We start from the raw sequence: 22,748 nt of genomic DNA, 5'->3' as shown, positions 1-22,748 counted from the left end.
ATATGTATATCTATACATATATATACACACACACACACACATACATACATACATACTTACTATTGATTGATTGATTGATTGATTGATTGATTGATTGATTGATTGATTGATTGATTGATTGATTGTTCCACTTATATACCGCCCTCCCCTGGAGGGCTCAGGGCGGTTTACAACAATGACAGAACAAGTGGATACATAAAATACACACACACACACACACACACACACACACACACACACACACACACACACACATATGCATATGCATACTGTAAACTTAAGAGACACACATACATTTATGTGTGTTTATACTCACACATTGTTCCACTTATATACAGCCCTCCCCCGGAGGGCTCAGGGCAGTTTACAACAATGACAGAACAAGTGGATACATAAAATACACACACACACACACACACATACATATGCATGCATGAAAACCATATACACGCATCTATATGCATGCATATAAACCATACACACACACACACATATATATATATACACATATACAGAGAGGGGGGGGAGATACATATGCATACATATAAACCAGAGGTGTCAAAACATGAGGCCTTGGGGCCAGATCCAGCCCCTCAAGACAGCTTATCAAGCCCACGAGCCAGCTAAGGCAACCTCCCATCCTTTCTCCTGATCAGGTGAGCCCACGAGTTTGACACTCCTGCTATAAACATTAAAGCCAGCAGCGATAGCCATCAGTGTCTCAGTGCCCTTAAAATTGGCTTAAGGGGAATGGAACGTTCTCAGCCCCTCGTAAACCAGGCGCTTATTTACTTACTGATTTATGTACATACATATATTCATTAGTTTTATATGCCACCCTTCCCCTCGTGGGCTCAGGGCAGCTTCCAGCCCTTTGTATAAAGCAATAAAATCAATTTAAAACAACATATGAACCCCATTTAAACTCCTCAATAAATCAGCGGCGGGTGTTTATTAAAGTACAGTACTAAAACCACTGAAGGAAACAGAGCGGGAGCAGATGGAAGAGGGTGAGGCCAAAAAGGGGGAAAGCCCTGAAGCTGCCTTAGCTGTATGCTTGATGGAACAACTCTGTCTTATAGGCCCTGCGGAGTTGCATCAGGTCCCGCAGGGCCCGGGTCTCACTGGGCAGAGCATTCCACCAGATTTGGGGCCAAGGCTGAAAAAACCGTGGCCCTGGTTGAGTGAATCCCAACATCTTTGGGGCCAGGGACCACCAGCAGATTTTCCTTTGCTGAGAGCAGCAGTCTTCGAGGGGTGTACCAGGAGAGACGGTCCCATAGGGATGCTGGCTCCAGACCATTTTGAGCCTTAAAGGTAAACGCCAGAACATTGAACCTGACCTGGTACTCTACCTGGAGCCAGTGCAGGTAGCAGAGCGCCCGTTGAATATGTGCCCGCCATGAGGTTCCTATTAGGAGCCCCACTGCTGCATTCTGCTAAATATATATTACTCAAAAGAAGGGGGTGGGAAAGAGAAGAGTTAAAAGAAAAACGAGAACAAGAAAAAGGGAAGGGGTCGCAAGGGAAGAAAAAGAAAAGGGAGTTATCAGGCCTCATTTTATATGTGTAATGAAGGGGGGTGGGTATTACAAAGAGAGGGCAGCTTAAAGCAGCATCTAATCCAAAGAGTAGTTGATCTAAATCACAGGTGTCAAACTCGTGGCCCTCCAGATGTTATGGACTACAGTTCCCATCATCCCCTGCCAGCATCATGCTGGCAGAAGATGATGGGAACTGTAGTCCATAACATCTGGAGGGCCACGAGTTTGACACCTGTGATCTAAATTGTTAGGCTCACGGGCCATAATGCTAAATGGAGCCTCTCTGCTCAGGGGCAATCTACCTCTGAATGTTAGTTACTGGGAGAGAGAGGTGGCTCTGTGCTTGTGGGCTTAATTGGGTATCTGCTTAGCCACTGTACAAGATGTTGGACTAGATGGACCTTTCATCTGTAATAAAAAACAGTCTATAAGTAATGGAAAATGAAACATTAAATCCACCAGAGATTTTAATAGTCTTGATAGGCAGCCTGTCTCCAAATGCCAGTCACTCTTCTCTCCCTCTTTTGTGAGCATATATTGATTTGAAGATGTTGCTAGACCCCCCTTTGATTGACGTTTGACCACTCAGAGGTAGCCTGTTTCTGAAACTGAAGGTTATTTTCTTGCTCTTCTGTTGGTTTGTTTTGTTCAGCAGAAACAGAAAGCCTTTATGTTAAAAGAACACCACAGCTACAAAACAAACCAATACAGCAAAACACATCCAATGCCAACCCGCAAGACACATCAGTCTGTGTTCACGTCTTCACACAAAAAGAAGGCCACCAATTCACATTCCACTGGGCCCGAACCAGCCAACAACAAGCAAATTCTGTCTGCATCATATTGGCCACGTTTGTTATAATTACTATTAGCAAGAGACAGAAATTAAGCCACATATTAAATCTAAAATTAATACCACAGATAAACATTTCAGAAGCCGCTACAGAGACATGCTAAATTTCAAGCTTAAAATATTGTAGTATAGCAATGGAAATATTATTAGAGTAAGGTGGGCGTGGTAATAAGGAAGAGAGAAGTTAATTGCTTATGCTCTAAACATACTTAGACCCATTACTGGATTATTTGCATTCAATTATTTCAAGGAGAAAGTTTGCCACAATTTCAGGATTGGTATTATTCAGAAGAATTGGAATTACGCAACTGGAGTCAGCAGGAGGCCATGGGGAGTAGAGGTATGGAATTTCCATCTCTATTTCTGACTCGCTTGGGTCTCAAGCAGTGAAAAAGAGGAATGAGCTATGGTTTCAATCTGAGTTTAGTTTGCAGGAACATAATCTTTGAGTTTTTATCAAGATTATTATTGAACCTGCCATAAAAGAGGAGAGGCAGTAACATTAAATCTGGCAAGCGTCAAGGCTCATCGTTGTGTTGGGTTAACCAGAGTAATTAAATAGTTGGCCATTTGGCCTTGGATCGGGGGTAATGCTAGATTAAGGGGTGAGCTGGTTTGTTTTGTTGTTGTTTTGCTTGAGCAGACCCATGCACCTACACCTCTGCAGTCTGTCGTTTTGATCTTGCAAGCAAGAAAGGGGAAGAAGACTGCTGCCCCGCTCCCAGCCTCTGTGCTTTTAGCACGTCTCCGGAGGCTGGCAGTGACTTCTGCTCTCCCCAGGCTCTTGGGAGGGCAGAGGCCAAGCTGCAGGGGGCCTGGAGAGGGACAGTGCCCCTCCCCCCATCCGGAGGCCGGCTCCTGCTCTCCCCAGGACCTGGAAAGGGCAGAAGCCGGCTCAGCGTCTTCGGGCTCCCTTAGCCCTGCCCTAGTCACTCCCATGGCGTGGGCAGGGCTGGGAAGACTCCCGAGAGATTTCTTTTATCATGTTGGGCTTCACTGCGGCCCCGCACACGCCGAGTGTATGTGTCGCGGGGTCAGCTAGGCTTCGAATGATTTTGACGAGGCAGCAGGACTTCCTACTGCCTCATCGTCTTCCTGAAGGCATCTTGTCACGTGTGGGGCCAATTTTGCGGGGGCCCCCCCACGTGACCAGATGTCAGTCGCCACTTCAGGGGACAGGGGAGTTGCCCCTTGTTCCCCTCGGGCAAGATGTACCACTGGTGGTCTCCCCATTCAAGTGCCCACCAGGGCTTCGAATTCCTGCTTGAAGGTTTCACAGATCTGATGAGATTGAGCTCACCTGGGCCATCCTATTGGAGGGCTCTGTATAGTGACCCTGGACTTTCTTGGTAGTCTCCTGTGCAGATACTAACCAGGGCCAACCTGCTTAGCTTCCAAGATCAGGCTAGCCTGAGCTGTCCAGGACTTGATAGTCTCAGTAAACCAAGTCTACAAAAGGGAAACACACACACAACCCCTCCCCCCCCCCCTCACCTGATGCGCATTTTTGCCTGCCTGTGCATAAGTATGCCAGCCCTGTGGCACACGGCCAGCCTTGAAGAAGAAAATGAACCACCCCTCTTCCACTTCTGAAACACTTCCCTGCCTGATTGCTCAGTTTTACTCGTTCCGCGTGAGAGACTGTCTTCAAGCCTGATCTAACACGCCAAGGGACTTTCCCCCATGTTTTATTACAATGACTAATGCGGCTACTTTTCTGGACAGGTGGCAGTCTGTCACATAGATGTTAAAAGCATAGGGATGTCATCAGTGGTGGGATCCAAAAATTTTAGTAACAGGTTCCCATGGTAGTGGGATTCAAACTGTGGCATAGTGCCAGTGGGACTGGGGCTGAGAGCCGCGACGAGGCGTGGCGGGCATTCCTGGGGGAGGGCTGTGGCAGCGGGATGCAGCCACTGCGCCCGGTCCTTGGGCGGTAAACGTCTGCATGCAGGGCACAGGCTGCCTTGCGCCCGGTGCACCTCCTGCTAGACTGCTTCAAGTTCTGCAGCGGCTACTACTGAGAGGAGGGGCGTAACGAAGGCAAAAATCACGTGGCAAAATCACCAATTAGTAACCTCCTCTCGGCACACACAGATAATTAGTAACCTACTCTCAGGAACCTGTGAGAACCTGCTGGATCCCACCTCTGGATGTCATCAAGGACCAACAGGGTGATCTGTGCATGTAGTGGTGTCCTGGGGAAAGTATGGGGGTAGAGGAAATGTCCAAGTGAGGCTTCCTTACTGTGCAACGCTCTGGCCTGCTGTTCAAAGTCCCACTATGCAGTTGACCCCCGGCTTCTCCTTTTGAACCCTTGGCCCTGGGTCACGTGATGCCGTAAGAATAATGTGCTGTACGATTTAGGTAGCAATATAGAAAGTTCAAAGTATTTAATGCATTACTTCAGAATCTGTACATCACCCCTGTGAAGTAGGTCAGGATGATGTTCCCCCTGTTGCAGATGGGATGCAGGTATTGAAGCCTGCTTCCCGTGGGAGAATGCTGTGGCAGAAAAGGTCGCCGCTGGTAAAATTCATCTCCTTTTCTGGTAGTCTCCTATGCAAATACTAACCAGGGCCAACCTAGCGTAGGAGGTTAAGAGCTCATATAAGAGCAGTGGCGTAGGAGGTTAAGAGCTCGTGTATCTAATCTGGAGGAACCGGGTTTGATTCCCAGCTCCTGCCGCCCTGAGCCTGTGGAGGCTTATCTTGGGGAATTCAGATTAGCCTGTACACACTCCACACTGCGCCAGCTGGGTGACCTTTGGAGCTAGTCACACAGTTCTTCGAGAGCTTCTCAGGCCCCACCTACCTCACAGGGTGGTGCTTGTTGTGAGGGGAAGGGCAAGGGAGATTATCCAGTCTCTTTGGAGTCTCCTGCAGGAGAGAAGGGGATATAAATCCTCCTCCTCACCCTCCCTCCCTCCTCCTCCCTCCTCTTCTTCTTCTTCTTCTTTCTCTTCTTCTTCTTCTTCTTCTTCTTCTTCTTCTTCTTCTTCTTCTTCTTCTTCTTCTTCTTCTTCTATGAAAGCTAGTTTGGTATAGAGCTTCCTGTAAATAGGAAATTCACAAAACGGGAAAAAAAGTTTTATCCCTTCCCTTTGCTTGCTGTGTTGATTCTTTCTCTTTAGCGAGCTTTTAACCTGGGGGCATTCTGAAAGCATGATTCTCCACCTGCAATCTGAAGTAGGGTACTGCTTGTGGGATTCAGGCCTTGAGGAGGAGAGTGGGTTGCATAAGGCCACCGAGCGGGTTTGTGACAGAGCTATTGTTGGAATCTGGTGCTTACTGGTTTACTTGCATAGTCATAGAATCATAGAGTTGGAAGAGGCCACAAGGGCCATCAACTTCAACTTTCTGCCGTGCAGAAACACACAATCAAAACACCCTTGACAGATGGCCATCCGTTCTCTGTTTAAAAACCTCCAAAGAAGGAGACTCTGCCACATTTTTAGGCAGCATATTCCACTGTCAAACCGCCCTTACTGTCAGGAAGTTCTTCCTAATGTTTAGGTGGAATCTCCTTTCCTGTACCTGGAATCCATTACTCCTGGTTCTAGTCTCTGGAGCAGCACAAAACAAGTTTGCTCCCTCTTCAACATAACATCCCTTCAAATATTTAAACATGGCTATCATGACACCCCTTAGCCAGAGAGCAGAAGTGGCATAGTGGTTAAGAGCAGGTGCATTCTAATCTGAAGGAACCGGGCTTGATTCACCGTTCTGCTGCTTGAGCTATGGAGGCTTATCACAAAAAAAATTCAGATTAGCCTGTGTGCACTAATCACTGCGCCAGCTGGGTGATCTTGGGCTAAGAGCACAGTTCTTCTGAGCTCTCTCAGCCCCACCTACCCCGCAGGGTTTTTTTTAAGGGGAGGAAGGGAAAGGAATTTGTCAGCCCCTTTGAGTCTCCTTACAGGAGAGAAAGGGGGGATATAAATCCAACTCTTCTTCTCTTCTCCATACTAAACATACCCAGCTCCCTAAGGCTAGCTTTATAGCCGCCGTATAGGTCTAATAACAAAACATGGCTTGTGCATGCACAGAGTCCCCTTTTCTGAATTCTGGGTTAGTTGCTACACCTCGAAGGGAGCTGGTGTAGTGAGAGTGTTGGAGATCTGGGATCAAATCCTTGTTCTACCATGAAGCTTGATAGGTGGATCTCTCAGACCAACCTACCTCACAGGGTTGTGAACATAAAATGGGGAAGGGAGAAACATGGACATTGCGCTGGATTCCTTTGAGGAAAAGTGTAAGAAAAATGATAGAGACATAGATAGGACTAGGAAGAAAAGTTCCCCAGTCGTACCGGGCTTGCCTGTTGTCCTGGACACCATTTCTCTGGTGTGAGAATTTAAGAACGGGTGGCTTAACCAGTGTTTATGCGTGCTACCCCTGCCACGCCGCCTGTGGGTGTTTGCTGAGCATTCCCTAGTGCAGTGATGGCGAACCTATGGCACGGGTGCCAGAGGTGGCACTCTGAGCCCTCTCTGTGGAGCGATGCACACACAGAGTTCATCATGTGGGGGGGGCAGAAAATCACCCCCCACCCACTACACACACGCACATCTAGGCTGGCTTGGGGTCCACTGAGAATGACGATGCGTGCACCCAGCGGTGACCAAGGGGAGGAGGGACAAGGCTGGGCGAGGGCCTGAATTCTGCCTACAACTCTGGGTGGCTGCTGCCTGTAGGTGACAGCAGAGATGCTAGAAGGAGGCACAGAGCCAGATGCGCATGGGACTTGCTGGAGGCTAGAGCAGGCTGGCCCCTGCTCGAGCGTGGGTGGGGTGGAGGAAGAAGGCGCCAACTGTTTTTTTCTATACTAAAACCTCAGCATTCAGGTTAAATTGCCGGGTTGGCACTTTGCGATAAATAAGTGGGGTTTGGGTTGCAATTTGGGCACTCAGTCTCAAAAAGGTTCGCCATCACTGCCCTTGTGCAATTGTGTGCAGAGAATGGATTGGCACATTTCAAGAGAAGGAGAGGTCTCTGGCTTGCCCTGCCAAAGGTGCAAGTAACTGTGCACTTCAGTTACAAGCAGGTGCCCTGGGGTTACTTTTACTGTAAACGTCTCTGGAAGGAAAGTTTTCAGTTTCCCCCGCTGACCTTTTTCTTTCTTTTTCCTGTTTTTGCTCAGAGTCCCGATTCTGATGACGAAGGCGGGGCATCTGGACCGTCTGAAAGTAGGTGTTCCGTTTGGCCAGTTTGCATGCACGGGAGGTCTGTAAAAGCTCCGGTTTTGTGCAAAGATACTGGCAGAGGCTCCTCCACTGAGGCCGAGCGCATCTATGGAAATCTGAACAGCTCTTGTCATTCCCTCACCTCTGCTTGCTTTTCGATGCCGTCTAAAAGAGTCTGTGGTTGAAGTAACTGGAGGCCTATTCATTTCCAGACGCTGAAAACTCCCAGAGCTGCAGTACTGATGCTGAGTGCTTTCATGTCTCACTTAACAAGGAGGGAAATGGCTCATTTGTCTGGCTGGGGAAAGGGAGGGGGGCGTCCCCACTGTGGTTTCTTTGTGCTGCTGAAAAGATCCTTTTTGAGCACTCAGCTGCAGGCAGAATTAAAACACGGGTTGCCACTACTGCTGAACATTTAGCACTCTATTCTTTATAACAGTGGTGGCGAACCTTTGGCACTCCAGATGTTATGGACTACAATTCCCATCAGCCCCTGCCAGCATGGCCAATTGGCCATGCTGGCAGGGGCTGATGGGAATTGTAGTCCCCACTATCATCTGGAGTGCCAAAGGTTCGCCATCATGGCTTTATAACAATCAGTCCCCATAGAATTCCAGCATAGTCCTGCGTTCAGCGGTACTTCCCCTTTAGCTCACAGGTTCCCTTACCTGGTTTAATGATCAGTTCTCCTTCCCTTGGAAAGGTGAGGGGCTTCCTTGAAAACAGGGTGGGTAACAGTGTGACACGGTTGGGATGAATCGCCTGGAAAGCAAGCAGGATGTCAAACTGCGGATTTCCTTAACAGATCTATGATCTTTCATCGGAGCCAGTGGCTCATTCCGCACATGCAAAATAATGCACTTTCAAACTGCTTTCAGTGCTCTTTGAAGCTGTGCGGAATGGCAAAATCCACCTGCAAACAGTTGTGAAAGTGGTTTGAAAACGCATTATTTTGCGTGTGCGGAAGGGGCCAGTGTGATGTAGCCGTTAAGAGCAGGCGGACTCTAATCTGGAGAACCAGATTTGATTCCCCACTCCTCCACATGAGTGACGGACTCTTATCTGGCGAACTGGATTTGTTTCCCTGTTGCTACGTATGAAGTCTGCTGGGTGACTTTGGGCTACTCACCGTTCTTGGGAACTCTCTCAGCGCCACCTGCCTCACAAGGTGTCTGTTGTGGGGAAAGGAAGGGAAAAGGAGTTTGTCAGCCGCCTTGAGACTCCTTGAGACTTGAGGAGGGAAAGGCGGGGTGTGAAGCCTTTGAGCAGCAGAGAACGCTGCCTCACGCTGGTGTTGGGAGCAGAGTCCAGGATTCCACAAATCCCCCCGACTAACTTTAAGGGCCTCTTTCTCTTGCCAGTGGAGTTCTTGCGGAACCTTTTCTGCCAGACGCTGGGCTTGGGCAGTGAGAAGCCCGAAAAGGTGCTGGATGAGCTGACGTTGGACGGTGTGAGCAGGTTCCTGCTGAGTGAGAAATGTAAGCCAGTTGTCCCATCTCCTGTGGGTTCTGACTTGGGCCACTCTGCCCTCGTCTTTTGGTGTGGGCTGAGATCATCAAGTGAATCACTTGAAGGCGGGACTCCCAGGCCTTTGTCCAGCCTTCTAGCTGCTGCACCAAGCTGTTTCTTCACAACAGAACTCTTCTATTAAGAACTGTGGAGCTGTTTACTGGGAGGACAGGGAGATACACACACATGCACAGACAAGGGGTGGGTCAGAGCTCCAAGAGAGGCTTAGAGTCTCTGCATCGTAATGCTGAAGAATGTGGTGATGCATTTCCATTTCTTACGGATATCCTTGTGATGGTGGACTGTTAATATGTGTTCAAGAGAGTCTGCTGGACCTAGACCACACAGTCACTCAGTTATTGCCCACTGAGTGCTGCTCTCTCTCTCGCTCTCTCCCTCTCCCTCCCTCTCTCTCTCCCACTTTCTCTCTCCCTCTCTCTCTCTCTCTCTCCCTCTCTCTCCCTCTCTCTCTCTCCCTCCCTCTCTCTCCCTCTCTCTCTCCCTCCCTCTCTCCCCCTCTCCCTCTCTCTCCCTCTCTCTCTCCCTCTCTCCCTCCCTCCCTCTCTCCCTCCCTCCCTCTCTCCCTCCCCCCCCTCTCTCTCCCTCTCTCTCTCTCTCTGTGAAATGTTGTGGGGCAAACGCGGGGAGGGGGTAAGCCTGTGGTTTCATTGTCTAGATTTCAAGGACTGGAGGTTAAAGTCATCTGTTTCTCTGGCAGGCAAGAAGGTGGTGTGCATGGTAGGAGCAGGGATCTCAACCGGTGAGTGTCTCAGGGTACACCTCCTCTCTAGGTCTGTGTCTAAAGGAAGGGACAGGGTGTGAGGCTGATCCTCAAGATGGCTGTGATAATCTCCTCCGTGACGCCCGTTGGGAGCTTTGGGGTGTCTCTGGCCATTACAGTGACCTCCGGGGCCAAATGGAAAAGACGAATCATTTTTTTTAAAGGTTTGACCTATCTTTGCAGAGTGCAGAGTGAGGATAGAAGAGTCTGGCCTCTGCTGGTCTGTCCACAGCCTCATACTGTCTGTTGGGACTAGCACCAACCACCTGGGGTCTCGGCAAGTGTCTTTTCCAGGGATCCTTTGCTCAGGAAAGCTGGGAATTGAATTGGGGACCATCTGCATGCGAAACATGTGCTTTGTCCCTGAGTTCCAGCCCCTCCCACGATTCAGGCACTGGGGGCAGCTCACTGAATCTGTCTGGATGTTGGGAAAACAGCAACAGCTTTCCCTTCATCCTTAAGCAACCCCATAAGGGTTGGATCAGTTGTGGGTGCGGGCATTCCTCACTCGCAAGTGATATTGACCCAAGCCGATGTTTTTTTAAAACCCGGAATTCCCAGTTGAGGGAGGATTCTTCAGGCGTGCATCAGGGGAGTCCCTTGCCATGCAGATCTTCCCTGCAGTGTGTGGCTGTGGAGAAATGTTGGGAACGTGAACCCCACAACTTGCCCCAGAAAGCTCTGTCCCATGATGGGGTTCCTTCACTGGCAAGTCTATGTAGGTTCGTTCCTCCTATTGCAGTAGTGTGGAGCCAATCCCAAGTGCTGCTGCCTCTTATACTGTTGATAAAAGTTCTGGTTTTGACCTTTAAAGCTATTCGTGGCCTTGGACCAGCATATCTATGGGACCGGGGTCTCTCCTGCTATAAGCGCCCCTTGCTAGGGCCCTCCATTCCTCGGAGCCGGACCTTCTGGTGATCCTTGGCCCCAAAGTGTCCGGCTATGGCCTCTACAAGGGCCAGGGCACATGGCCCTGGTCCTCCTCACCTGGTGGAACAGGCTCCCAAGTGGGGATCAGGACCCTGCAGGGTTCTACAGAGTTTCCCAAGAGGGCCTGCTAAAGGGGACCTGTTCTGTCCAGTGGCTCAACAGCCTGTGGGATAACACCACACTTCTGTTGATGATAAATATCCTTGGCCTCCTGTGGGTGCAAGAATTGCAAGGGAGAGCAATTCGTTTCTTCCTCATCTGAATGTCTTATAATTCTATATATCGGGTTTTTTAACTCTGGTTAGGTGTGAAATGGATTCCTCAACTGTTTTATATAATTGATGGACACCGCCCTGAGCCCTTCGGGGAAGGGTGGTATAGAAGTTTAATAAAATAAATAAATAAATATACTTGGGACCCTGCCCACTATGGGTTTGGGTGCTGAGCTCCAAGTCTGTAAGGAAAATGTACTTCTGCGTGTGTCGTCTTGCCTGGGGCTGTTGGAAAAGTTTCTTAGCTGTTCTGCACACACTCTGTTTCTGCACTGATGTCTTTTCATCGCATGCTATTGTGCCTTGCAGCTGCAGGCATCCCAGATTTCCGTTCCCCAGGCACGGGGCTCTATGCCAATCTGCAACAGTACAACCTGCCCTCCCCTCAAGCCATCTTTGAGATCAGCTACTTCAAGGTAGTGTGCGGGTCCCCTGGCCTGCAAGTTGCCACGGGCTGATGAGACTGTGCTCCGGTGAAGGTGGGTCTTTGTCCAGCAAACAACATTCATTTCTTTGTCTCTGTTTAGCAACATCCAGAGCCATTCTTTGCCTTGGCCCGGGAGCTGTACCCGGGGCAGTTCAAGGTGAGTTCCACATCCCTCCACGCCGCCTTCATCAGCTCTTGGTCAAGTTGTTATCCATGTAGGGTTCTATGTGTGCATTTTTTGTGGTGTCTCCATGGGGCAAAGTCCTTGTGTGTGTGTTCTGGTCAAGTACCCCAACCTCCAGGGTCCTGGGTTCTTCCTCTCTCCTGGCTGGTCATTCTGTGTGGGGTGGTCTGTGTTTCATTCTGTAGGTTATTCTGTGCTGGTTGTTCACACTCTTCAAGTCATGGGATCCTTCCACTGCATCTATTTGTCAGCAGTCCACTACAGAGACAGCCAGGCCTACTATCCTTGGCAAGGGTCATCTGTGGTGTCGATCCAGCAGTCCATTTTCTGCTCCAGGTTCACTCCATCCCTCCTGGCAGTGTGCATTTCCATGGCCAGTTGTCCTCTCACTGCCTCCTTCCATCCATTCCTCCCTCCATCCATCCCTCCTCCTCCTCCTCCTCCATTCCTTCCTTCCTTCTCCTCTCCTCCTCCTTCCCTCCTCCTCTTCCTTCCTTCCTTCCTCCTCCTTCCCTCCTCCTTCGGCCATCCTTCCTCCTTCCATCTTCCTCCCTCCTTCCTTCCTTCCTTCCTTCCTTCCTCCCTCCCTCCCTCCTTCCTTCCTTCCTTCCTTCCTTCCTTCCTTCCTTCCTTCCTTCCTTCCTTCCTTCCTTCCTTCCTTCCTTCCTTCCTTCCTTCCTTCCTTCCTTCCTTCCTTCCTTCCTTCCTTCCTTCCTTCCTTCCTTCCTTCCTTCATTCCTTCCTTCCTTCCTTCCTTCCTTCCTTCCTTCCTTCCTTCCTTCCTTCCTTCCTTCCTTCCTTCCTTCCTTCCTTCCTTCCTTCCTTCCTCTCAGAGCAAAGCACCCTCACGCCAAGGTCTGCTCCTTTTTCAGCCCACCGTGTGCCACTACTTCATACGCCTCCTGAAGGAGAAAGGGCTGCTGCTGCGTTGCTACACTCAGGTGGGTGAAACCAGCCCTTCCCCTGGGGCAAGACAGAGAGCTGCTTGCCTGACTGAGAGCACTCGAGGCAAAGCCTTTGGTCTCCCTGGTAGCCCCGCTGGGCGAGTCAGCTCTGGGTGGAGAGGGAAAGGGATGTTAAAGGCCAGATTCCCAGAAGCCTGCCTGGTTTCAAGGCTGGGTAGAAGCCCAGCTGTGTTTCCTGTTGAGCACTAAGGAAAATTGGGAGGGCTGTTTGTTTTATGTAGCTGAGCTGCAGACAAGCAAAACCCTGAGTATCCACATTATTCATTTTCTTCCCCACCACAGGCCTATAAAATAGAGAGAAGAGATTGACAGTGAGCTTCAAAGCAGGATGGGGATTGGAGTGAGGGGTCTCCCCCATTCGCTGCTCCGCAACTTTTTGTTGGTTAACTGTATTGGCTCACCAAATTTCCCCCTCATTTATTGGGGGTGATTTCTCTGTCTCAGAACATCGACACTTTGGAACGGGTGGCTGGTCTGGACCAGGAAGACCTAGTAGAAGCTCACGGCACCTTCTTTACCTCTCACTGTGTCAGCAGCTCATGCCAGAAGTCATACAGTCTAGACTGGATGAAAGGTGAGGCTCAGGGGGTGCGTGCGTGCAAGAGAGAAAGAAAGAAAAAAAGAAAGAAAGAAAGAAAGAAAGAAAGAAAGAAAGAAAGAAAGAAAAAGAAAGGGAAACAGCGGGGGGGTCCTTCTAGGTCAGACCTGGGCATTATACAGCCCGCGGGCCACATCCGGCCCGCCGGATGACCCTGACTGGCCCCCCTAACCGTGCAAGTGAGGGGCCCAGTCTTTGAAAGCCCTTGAAGCCGGTTGCCTTGGCTGCCGGCTATGCGAGCTCGCGCCTTCAAAAGCCCCCTGCTGCCTGAGTGCGAGAGCTTATGCTTGGAAAGCCCGCTTGAAGCCGGTTGCCTTGGCTGCGGCTTCTCTTGAACTTTCGCGCCGCCCTTGGCCCTGGCCTGCCCTCCACAATATTTTCTGTTTCTTATGCAGCCCCATGGAAAAAAAATAATTGCCCACCCCTGCTCTAGGTGGCTTGAAGGCCTGTGTTTAATGGACGCCCCTTCAGAGCAGACTTGTAGCATCTTCTGGCCATTACCGTGACACTGAGAAAGAAGCGATGTGTTCAGGCTTGCCCCTTGGATTGGTCATGCTAGGTATAAAATTGGCTCAGATGTTTCTTGGTGCTGTCCTACCTTACAGGAGTAGCCTGCAGCAACCAGTTCTACAAGTTAACAGTGCAATAAAGTTGAGCTGTCAGGTTCTTAAGGAGGAGATCAAACTGCACAGCTGCCTCTGTCTGGAAGAGGTGAATCACACCCTGCCCAGAGCCGAGCACAATTGTGCACCGTTTGGAGAGTTCCCACTCTCCCTGCTCCCCCAACAATTCACAGAAACAAGTTCTTAATTAAAGCATAGTTTATCCAGCAACAGACCAATAACAAGGAGCTAACAAAACCTACAAGAGAACCAAGCAACAAACTCCCACAAACACAGAGACCAGGTATCTATGACAGCGCGCGATGAAGCCGCAGATCGGGTGGCCTGGAGGAGGGGAATCAGATTCTCCTCGGGATGATGTTGACTTCCTCTTGTACTTTGTTCAAAACTACAGCTCTCTGGTGCCCCACCTTGTTACCATGAACATACACAGATACACGTGCTGCAGGTGCCCTGCTCTTGTGCGGACTTTAGTATTGTAACCATAGAGTGTGCTTCGTTGGTAACAAACAAGCGATTTTCAAGGATGATAAGCCAGTCTCCTGTGGTTCCCTCTGGTATGCTAGGGTCACCACAGCCTCTGCGGCTCTTCGAATGTTCATGGATCATAGTTCCTACCACTGCCAGCCCCTAGCAGGGGCTGATGGGAATTGTAGTCCATGAACATCTGGAGAGCCGCAGGTTGCAGACCCCTGCTCTAGCTGGTGCAAGAAGAAGAAGAGTTTGGATTTATATCCCCCCTTTCTGTCCTGCAGGAGACTCAAAGGGGCTTACAATTTCCTTGCCCTTCCCCCCTCACAACAAACACCCCGTGAGGTAGGTGGGGCTGAGAGAGCTCCGAGAAGCTGTGACTAGCCCAAGGTCACCCAGCTGGCGTGTGTGGGAGTGCCCAGGCTAATCTGAATTCCCCAGAGAAGCCTCCACAGCTCAGGCGGCAGAGCTGGGAATCAAACCCGGTTCCTCCAGATTAGATACACGAGCTCTTAACCTCCTACGCCACTGCTGAGAGATGACAGGCTTTGAGTTTCTTAGAAAGACAGAGGGGCCTGGAGGAGTCTAAAGTGGCTGCACTTTATCAATAGAAAAGCCATGTAAAAATGGGGGAAATGGCTCAGAAACTGCAGGGGAGATTTTCATATATTCCAGTACTGGCAACGTCAGTACACTGTAAAGACAAAAGCGATGTCATATCTTTTTTTAGGCCAGCCAATATAAAACACAGCGTTCAAGCTTTGGAGTTCCCCAGAACTGTTCCTCTGGCCCCTTCCGCACACGCAAAATAATGCATTTTCAAACCACTTTCACAACAGTTTGCAAGTTAATTTTGCCATTCCGCACAGCTTCAAAGAGCACTGAAAGCAGTTTGAAAGTGCATTATTCTGCATGTGCGGAATGAGCCTCTGAGAAGTTCTTGCAGGCCACAATCTTAAGGCACTTTGTAAGTGTCCTGGGAACATGATGGAGATTTTCCCAAGAGGCGGTAGGGGAGCCCAAGAGTCCTGGAAGGTTCAGAACATCCCTCGACCTTGAGGGTGCTGCTCGTGAAGTGGCTATAAGAGACGTGCGTTCTGTGGGCTATGAGACCACCTCTGTCTTTCTCTCCTCAGAAAAGATCTTCTCTTCCCTCATCCCCAAGTGTGAAAAATGTCAGAGCGTGGTGAAGCCAGGTGAGCTGTCTTTTTGGAGGTTTTCCACCCACCCACCCCCCTCAGTTATTCTTAAAGTGCACCTGAAGGTTTTAGGGCCAGGGTCCACAATCGCTTTGAGCCTGCCGGCAGTTTTGGAATTCTGGCATTGGGTTGTGGTTGCAGTCACAGAATGGCTGCCGCAGGAGGTGGAGATCCCAATATTAGTGGGACCCATTATCAAGATCTATGGGTCCCCATACCATTGGGACCCACTTACTCCCCCCCCTTCTAAGAAGATTAGGTTCAGGTGGGACGCCATCTTGGGATATTATAACTGCTGTTTTTATTATAATTATGGATGTTTATGATGATTTTATGTGATTTTATGTTGTACACCGCCCAGAGCCCCCCAGGGATGGGGCGGTATATCAAATTAAATAATAATAATAATAATAATAATAATAATAATAATAATAATAATAATAATAATAATAATAATAATAAGAAGGTGACCAGATTGTCACCTTTGTAAATTGGGACCCGGACGGCCGGCCACGCATGAGTGCGCGCAGCTGCAGGAGCATACTGACTTTTGGGGCGCTCCCTGGTTTCTCCGTATACCCTGTGACAGGGGGGGAAATGGGAGTGCACCAGAAGGCAGTGCGCTCCTGCAGCCGCATGCACGGGAGGCTGCCGCACTGCCTTTTGAGGCGCTCCCGTTTTCCCGCCCTGCCCCAGAAGGCAGTGCGGCAGCCTTCCAAAAATCGGGACAGTTCAAAAAACCCGCGGGACGCAGGACAAATTGGTTTAAGGCAGGACTGTCCCGCCAAAAGCGGGACGTCTGGTCACCTTAGGTGTGAGGTTATGCACAGCTCTGATAGCAACTCTTCAACATTTCAGGCAGAAACTCTGCTTAACAGAAGGCCTTTTAAAATGAACACATTGTTGAAAAATAGTTTCTTGTTAACATGCAACTTCCCCTCAGTCACACAGTGGAGATCTTGATGCCGGTGTGAGGGCTGCTTCCAAAGTAATGATTTTTTTAAATCTGCAGAGCCTGTCAGAAGCTCTGCTAGGCAAAAGTGCCACCGGTCCCACTCACTTTCTAAAAATACTTAGCAGGCACCAAGGAAGGTGCTGGTGGGCCCCAGGCCACCCTTGAGCACCTTGGTGGGGATCCTTGAGGTAGAAGACAGTGGCATAGCCGGGCCAAACTACGCTCAGTGCGCATTTTATATTTTCTCTCCCCCCCACGGCGCCCCCCCTTCCCACACTTACCTTAGCTCCTTTCCTTTTTGAGAACTTTTTCAGGCTGCTAAGGCCTGCTGGGCCTCAGTAAAAACAGCCTGATGGGAACTATACTTCCCAGGAGACCTTGTGAGCCCCAAGGTCTCCTGGGAACTGTAGTTCCTCAGGGTGTTTTTACTGCGAGCAGGCCTTTTGCAGCCTGAAAAAGTTCTCAAAAAGGAAAGGAACTAAGGTAAGTGGGGGAAGGGGGGGCACCGCAGGGGGGTGCCGCGGAGGGGGAAAGGGGGAGGGGCCTGGGGGCGATTTTTCTGCGCACCCCCAGGCGTGTGTCCGGTGCATGGCGCACCCCCCAGGCTTCCCCCTTGTAGCTTCGTCACTGGTAGAAGAAGAAGAGTTTGGATTTATATCCTCCCTTTCTCTTCTGTAAGGAGACTCAAGATGGCTGACAATTTCCTTTCCCTCCCTCCCTCCACAACAAACACTCTGTGAGGTGGGTGGGGCTGAGAGAGCTCAGAAGAACTGGGACTAGCCCAAGGTCACCCAGCTGGCATGTGTTGGAGTGCACAGGCTAATCTGGTTCACCAAATAAGCCTCCACAGCTCAAGTGGCAGAGCAGGGAATCAAACCCAGTTCTCCAGATTAGACTGCCCCTGCTCTTAACCACTACGCCACGCTGGCTGTAGGGGCTGTTTCACATACACCAGTTCATCACTCAGCAACTAGTAGTTACAAGCGAGCAAGTGAGAGATCCCTTTCCCTTCAGCCTCCTCATGAACAATCATATATTAGGCACAACCCCTTATGCACTGTTGTTGCTGGCAAGGAAAGGGGCAAGAAGTCTTCAGGCTCTTGAAGCCCCCCCCCACCCCACCCCAGTCACTGGAATTCTGATTTGGATACCCCTCCCCCCCTTCTTTCAGCAACTTTACTGTCTGGCACATCTCAAAGTGAAAAACTGAAATATGAGATTCTCAAGAAGTCTTGTGTGGTGCTTCCCTGGAGTCACATCGCACACGCATCCCTGACCAATGGATATGTGTTTCTTACGCAGATATTGTCTTCTTTGGGGAGAGCTTGCCTTCCCGTTTCTTCTCTCTGACGCAGTCCGTAAGTGCTTCTGTTTCCTTGCATCCCCTCCCTTCATGGCTCTGGCAGCTCCAATTATGTGTATCTGCAGGGCCACCGGACCTTTGGCTCAGTGCGCTTCAGCTAATCCATGTGCCCAGTGGAGGGCGGACCTGTGGTAAATCCGTCCGGCCTTGTTTGTTCCGCTCATTTTTAGGGTCATTTAGTTAGATGCGTTGGTTGTAAGGCACAAAGACATAGTGTGGACCACAGAGTTTGAGCTAAATAAAAAAGACTAGGGGTGCTCACATAGAGCAGTTATGGAGACTCCGCCCCCAGCCTCCCATAGCAGGGAGAAGCTACAGCAAGCGAAGGGAGTGAAAGAGATGACAGCCACTTCAGAGTGAGGCATCTGGTGATCCAATGGCCTGGGATCGCCTTTGAGAAATCCACGAAGCATTGCCCTCGTTCCTGATTGGCTTTGTGTCTGCCCACAACAGTGTCATCTCGTAACCAGATCCAATTGGCTACACTGTCCTGTGTCATCAGCACATTCACTGTATGATTCCTGATTGGCTGGGATTATGTCACAAAGTTCTTCATGGGAGGAGGAAAGGGGAAGAGATGGCACTCTGACACCCATTCCAACCCCTGGTTTTCCATAATTGAAGAAAAAATTGCCTCTATTGGACTGTCAGTGGATTCACTTTGCCCCTTGTCCTATTCAGAAGCTTATAGGAAATTAAAAGGTCAACTATTGGATAGAGTTCTCTACCCTAATCACCGCAGCCAAGAAAACGTGCTCCCCCTGTATTTTTCTCTCCCACTTGGCACACTACCTGTATTGCTTAATAAACCCCGTTCAAAGGAGAGCCATAATGCTGGCCAGGTTTAATGTTATGCCTTCTGCCGTTGCATGGCAGATTTAATAAGCAAGAAAAGGCTAAAAGATTGTGCCCATGTAACGATGGCTCAGTTGAATCTCTGGCCCACCAATTACTACACTGTCTCAGTGTAGTCTCAAGGAAATCAGATCCAAGTATGTGAATCTTGCTCCTTTACATTTACCCCATCTCCCCGATTTAATTAGATTACACTACTTGTTGGACAACCCTGATCCTTCTCTCTGTATGATAGTGGCAGACTTTCTCCTGGAAATTACCAAACGCCAGTAGATTTCCTTCGACCTAACATTTATTTCCTGTATTGTATATGCTTTTTAATCCGTTTTTTATTATTGTTGTACTGTTGTCTATGCCAATAAAGGCTTGCTTCTGCTTCTGTACTGCCCCAAGTGAAGGGACAAGCAGGAGCAAAGACCAGGATCCGGAGACGTAGATGATGGGAGGGAAGCATTTAGCCCATCCGTCCCCATAAGTGTATCATTTAGGCCATTTCCGCACGGTCCAAATATCCTGAGATGGGCAAGTGAAATATCCTAGTTCGTGCAAGTTTTCTGCACTGTTCCCAGTGCCAAAGCGGACCTGCCCCGGTGTTGTCCCATGATATTTCCCTTATCCCAGGATTTTCAAAAATCACCAAATTGGTGATTCTTTTCAAATATCCCGGGGTGACCCCACTGCCGTGCAAACACCACAGGAGCGGAACCGGTTTATTTTTCCCACCTCGCCGCTCTGGGTCGACATATATGCCACCTTTCCCCTTTGGAGAGCTTATAGTCAGCAAAAGAGAAAGGAAAGGAAAGCACAGAAACAGGTTGCAAGTTTGTGCGCGTGTCTGCATCTGAGTTCCATTCAATCAAAGAAATATTAACACAGCCTAAGAACAAAAGCGTGGCACCTTTCCTTTGGTTGTTATGACGGCTGACAATCAATAGCAATAATAATTTAGAGTCATGTGACACCTTAAGCACTAACCATTTGTTTATTGTTAGCCATTAAGGTACTACATGACTCCTAATAATTTTTTTGCCACTGATCTGTGAGCTTTCCTAACTGATTGGCCAAAAGTGGAATTAAGTTTTCTGTCCCACTTTGTACTAGGGCCATGGTGGTGAACCTTTGGCACTCCGGATGTTATGGACTACAATTCCCATCAGCCCCTTCCAGCATGGCCAATTGGCCACTATTATTAAATTTAAAATCATATGTTACATCTATGGATTTTGCTTTCCAACTTGACAGTTCATTTGTAAAAATATAAAATGGATTAAAAGGGTTTAGCCATTCAATTCAAAGACAAATTTGTAAAACAGATACCATTTGACTATATTTAAGATCCAACACCAGGAAATATCTAGCACTTCCCAATTTAGTTCTATTTGCTAAAAGGATATATCCACTCCTCAGGCTCTGGAGAATTACTAATTAAAACAACAGGATAATTAAATTTTCCTAATATTAAAATAAGTAAATAAATAACATTGAGCCTTTACATATGCATTTTATAATAACCTGAGGTGCCATGGCTGAAGAGTATTACTCATTTATATATAGTTTTTATTTGCATGATAACTGATTTCATTCAACTTTGCGTTCAGTATCTTTGGCTGAAAAATTATCATATTGAATTTCCATGCAAAAAGTTCCATTCATAAAGTTACACATCTCTTAGGTACATGACCCTTAACAAGTAGCTGGCTAATCTCCCAAGCATTGTAGTCCATAACATCTGGAGTGCCAAAGGTTCGCCACCACTGTCTAGGGCAGGGGTAGGGAACCTGCGGCTCGAGAGCCGCATGCGGCTCTTCTGCCCTTGCACTGCGGCTCCACGAGCCGAGCTGCCGGCTTCATCCTTGCGCGCCCTGCAGGCAGCAGGGCGAGCGCACCAATCACCTGTGGCCGGCTGGGCCATACGCTTCCTCTCTCGCCCGCCCTGTTGGTGCGGGGCGGGCGCTTTCCCGGCGGCCGGCGAGGCCAAGTTGCCGGCTTCGTCCTTGCCTGCCCTGCAGGCAGCGGGCGCACCAATTGCCTGCAGGCGGCTCGGCAGCGCCGCGGGCTTCCCTCTCGCCCGCCTTGTTCGAGCAGGGCGGGCGCTTTCCCAGTGGCCGGCAAGGCCAAGCCGCTGGCCCCATCCTTGCCCGCCCTACAGGCAGCAGGGCGGGTGCATCCATGCGCTTCTCAGAATGAGTAGAGTAAAAGGTTAAAAAGCCCAATATATACAGTGTTATCTTTATTTTAAATGTCAAAAATTATTTGCGGCTCCAAGTGTTTTCTTTTCCCGTGGAAAACGGCTCCAAATGGCTCTTTGAGTGTTAAAGGTTCCCTATCCCTGGTCTAGGGCCATGTTTGCGCATGCGGGGATTCACTTGCGGTGTAAATACGTGTGGGACAAACTGGAGTACTATTTCCCTGTCCTAACTCAGCTCCTGGGAAGAAACGGGCAGCCGTGCGGAGGGAAAAACTGGGACAAAATAGACCCGGTTTGTAAGATACCAGTTCTAACCTGATATAATTGTGCCGTGCGGAAACTGCCTTATTCAGTTTATGGGGGACTTTTCTGCCCAGCTGTGCGAGTCACAGCTAACTCTTGTATTGTTCAGTGCAGCATAGGTACAGTTTGCTTCCCTTTTGTGGTCCGAAATCACTTGGCATGTGGGGAACGCAACCACTTAATGCACCGGGTTCACACATGAAGATTTGAGTGGTTTCCCTCTCTCCTAGGCTGCTGCCAGCTGCCAAAACTACCTCCGTGGTTTTAAGCCACAAGCTTTCCTACAAAGTCTAATAAATGCAAGCATGTTGGAAGGGAGCGCGGCTTTGGGCAAAATCCCATGTGTGCCTCTGATGTCTGAATAAGGGCCACTCTGGCCCATAAGAACATAAGAACAAGCCAGCTGGATCAGACCAGTGTCCATCTAGTCCAGCTCTCTGCTACTCACAGTGGCCCACCAGGTGCCATTGGGAGCTCACATGCAGGATGTGAAAGCAATGGCCTTCTGCGGCTGTTGCTCCCGAGCACCTGGACTGCTAAGGCATTTGCAATCTCAGATCAAAGAGGATCACGATTGATAGCCATACATCGACTTCTCCTCCATAAATCTGTCCAAGCCCCTTTTAAAGCTATCCAGGTTAGTGGCCATCACCACCGCCTGTGGCAGCATATTCCAAACACCAATCACACGTTGCGTGAAGAAGTGTTTCCTTTGATTAGTCCTAATTCTTCCCCCCAGCGTTTTCAATGGATGCCCCCCTGGTTCTAGTATTGTGAGAAAGAGAGAAAAATTCATCTCTGTCGACATTTTCTACCCCATGCATAATTGTATAGACTTCAATCATATCCCCCCTCAGACGTCTCCTCTCCAAACTAAAGAGCCCCAAACGCTGCAGCCTCTCCTCATAGGGAAGGTGCTCCAGTCCCTCAATCATCCTCGTTGCCCTTCTCGGCACTTTTTCTATCTCTTCAATATGCTTTTTGAGATGTGGCCCAGCTCATGAATTGTTCCTACCTCTGTGTGTGCTTCTCTTGTGGCTGCATTACAAAAAAAACCCCTTCAAAACTGTTTCTATCCCGCCCATCAGTAGGAAAACACAGACTCAGGGCAAGGCTGTGGTAAGACACACCCATCTCCAAAAAAACGCAGGCCAGGCCAGGGTGTGATTTTTGGAGAGGGAAGGGTTTCTGCTCAAGTGTAAGGTCTTGGCGCAGCGATCAATAAATTGACTCTGGATGTAAAATCAGAAGCCTTTATTGGATTGGCAACAAGGACTCAAACTGCAGGAATTTAGATCTGGGAAACTTGGCTCCTGCAAACATATTTATTCCCTTCTTTTCCTGCTCGGACACCCCCTCCCATCTTCCCACAGATTAATAGAACAGCAAGGTGTGAAAAGCTTTGTTGTGTACTGAGTGTCTCAAGGCCAAGCGATAGTCTTCTGACAGGAGTCTCCGCACCTTCCTCCCCCCTTCCTGAGACCCTAGACCAGTGATGGCGAACCTTTTTGAGATCGAGTGCCCAAATTGCAACCCAAAACCC

General features: G+C 49.2%; 1 protein-coding gene across 2 annotated transcripts in view; it reads left to right on the top strand.

Moving 5' to 3' along the window:
- Window positions 1-22,748, top strand: part of SIRT2 (sirtuin 2) — a 31,401-nt gene that overhangs the window by 1,475 nt on the left and 7,178 nt on the right. For both annotated transcript variants that reach the window (XM_048501133.1, XM_048501134.1), the window contains 9 exons: window positions 7,540-7,585; window positions 8,944-9,060; window positions 9,810-9,851; window positions 11,384-11,490; window positions 11,602-11,658; window positions 12,558-12,626; window positions 13,095-13,224; window positions 15,479-15,538; window positions 17,799-17,854. In XM_048501133.1, the coding sequence (XP_048357090.1) occupies window positions 7,540-7,585; window positions 8,944-9,060; window positions 9,810-9,851; window positions 11,384-11,490; window positions 11,602-11,658; window positions 12,558-12,626; window positions 13,095-13,224; window positions 15,479-15,538; window positions 17,799-17,854 (684 nt within the window). The remainder of the gene's footprint in view (window positions 1-7,539; window positions 7,586-8,943; window positions 9,061-9,809; window positions 9,852-11,383; window positions 11,491-11,601; window positions 11,659-12,557; window positions 12,627-13,094; window positions 13,225-15,478; window positions 15,539-17,798; window positions 17,855-22,748) is intronic.

Source organism: Sphaerodactylus townsendi, linkage group LG06 (assembly GCF_021028975.2).
Source record: "Sphaerodactylus townsendi isolate TG3544 linkage group LG06, MPM_Stown_v2.3, whole genome shotgun sequence".
Taxonomy (NCBI): domain Eukaryota; kingdom Metazoa; phylum Chordata; class Lepidosauria; order Squamata; family Sphaerodactylidae; genus Sphaerodactylus; species Sphaerodactylus townsendi.
This window is presented reverse-complemented; position numbering and strand designations above follow the sequence as displayed.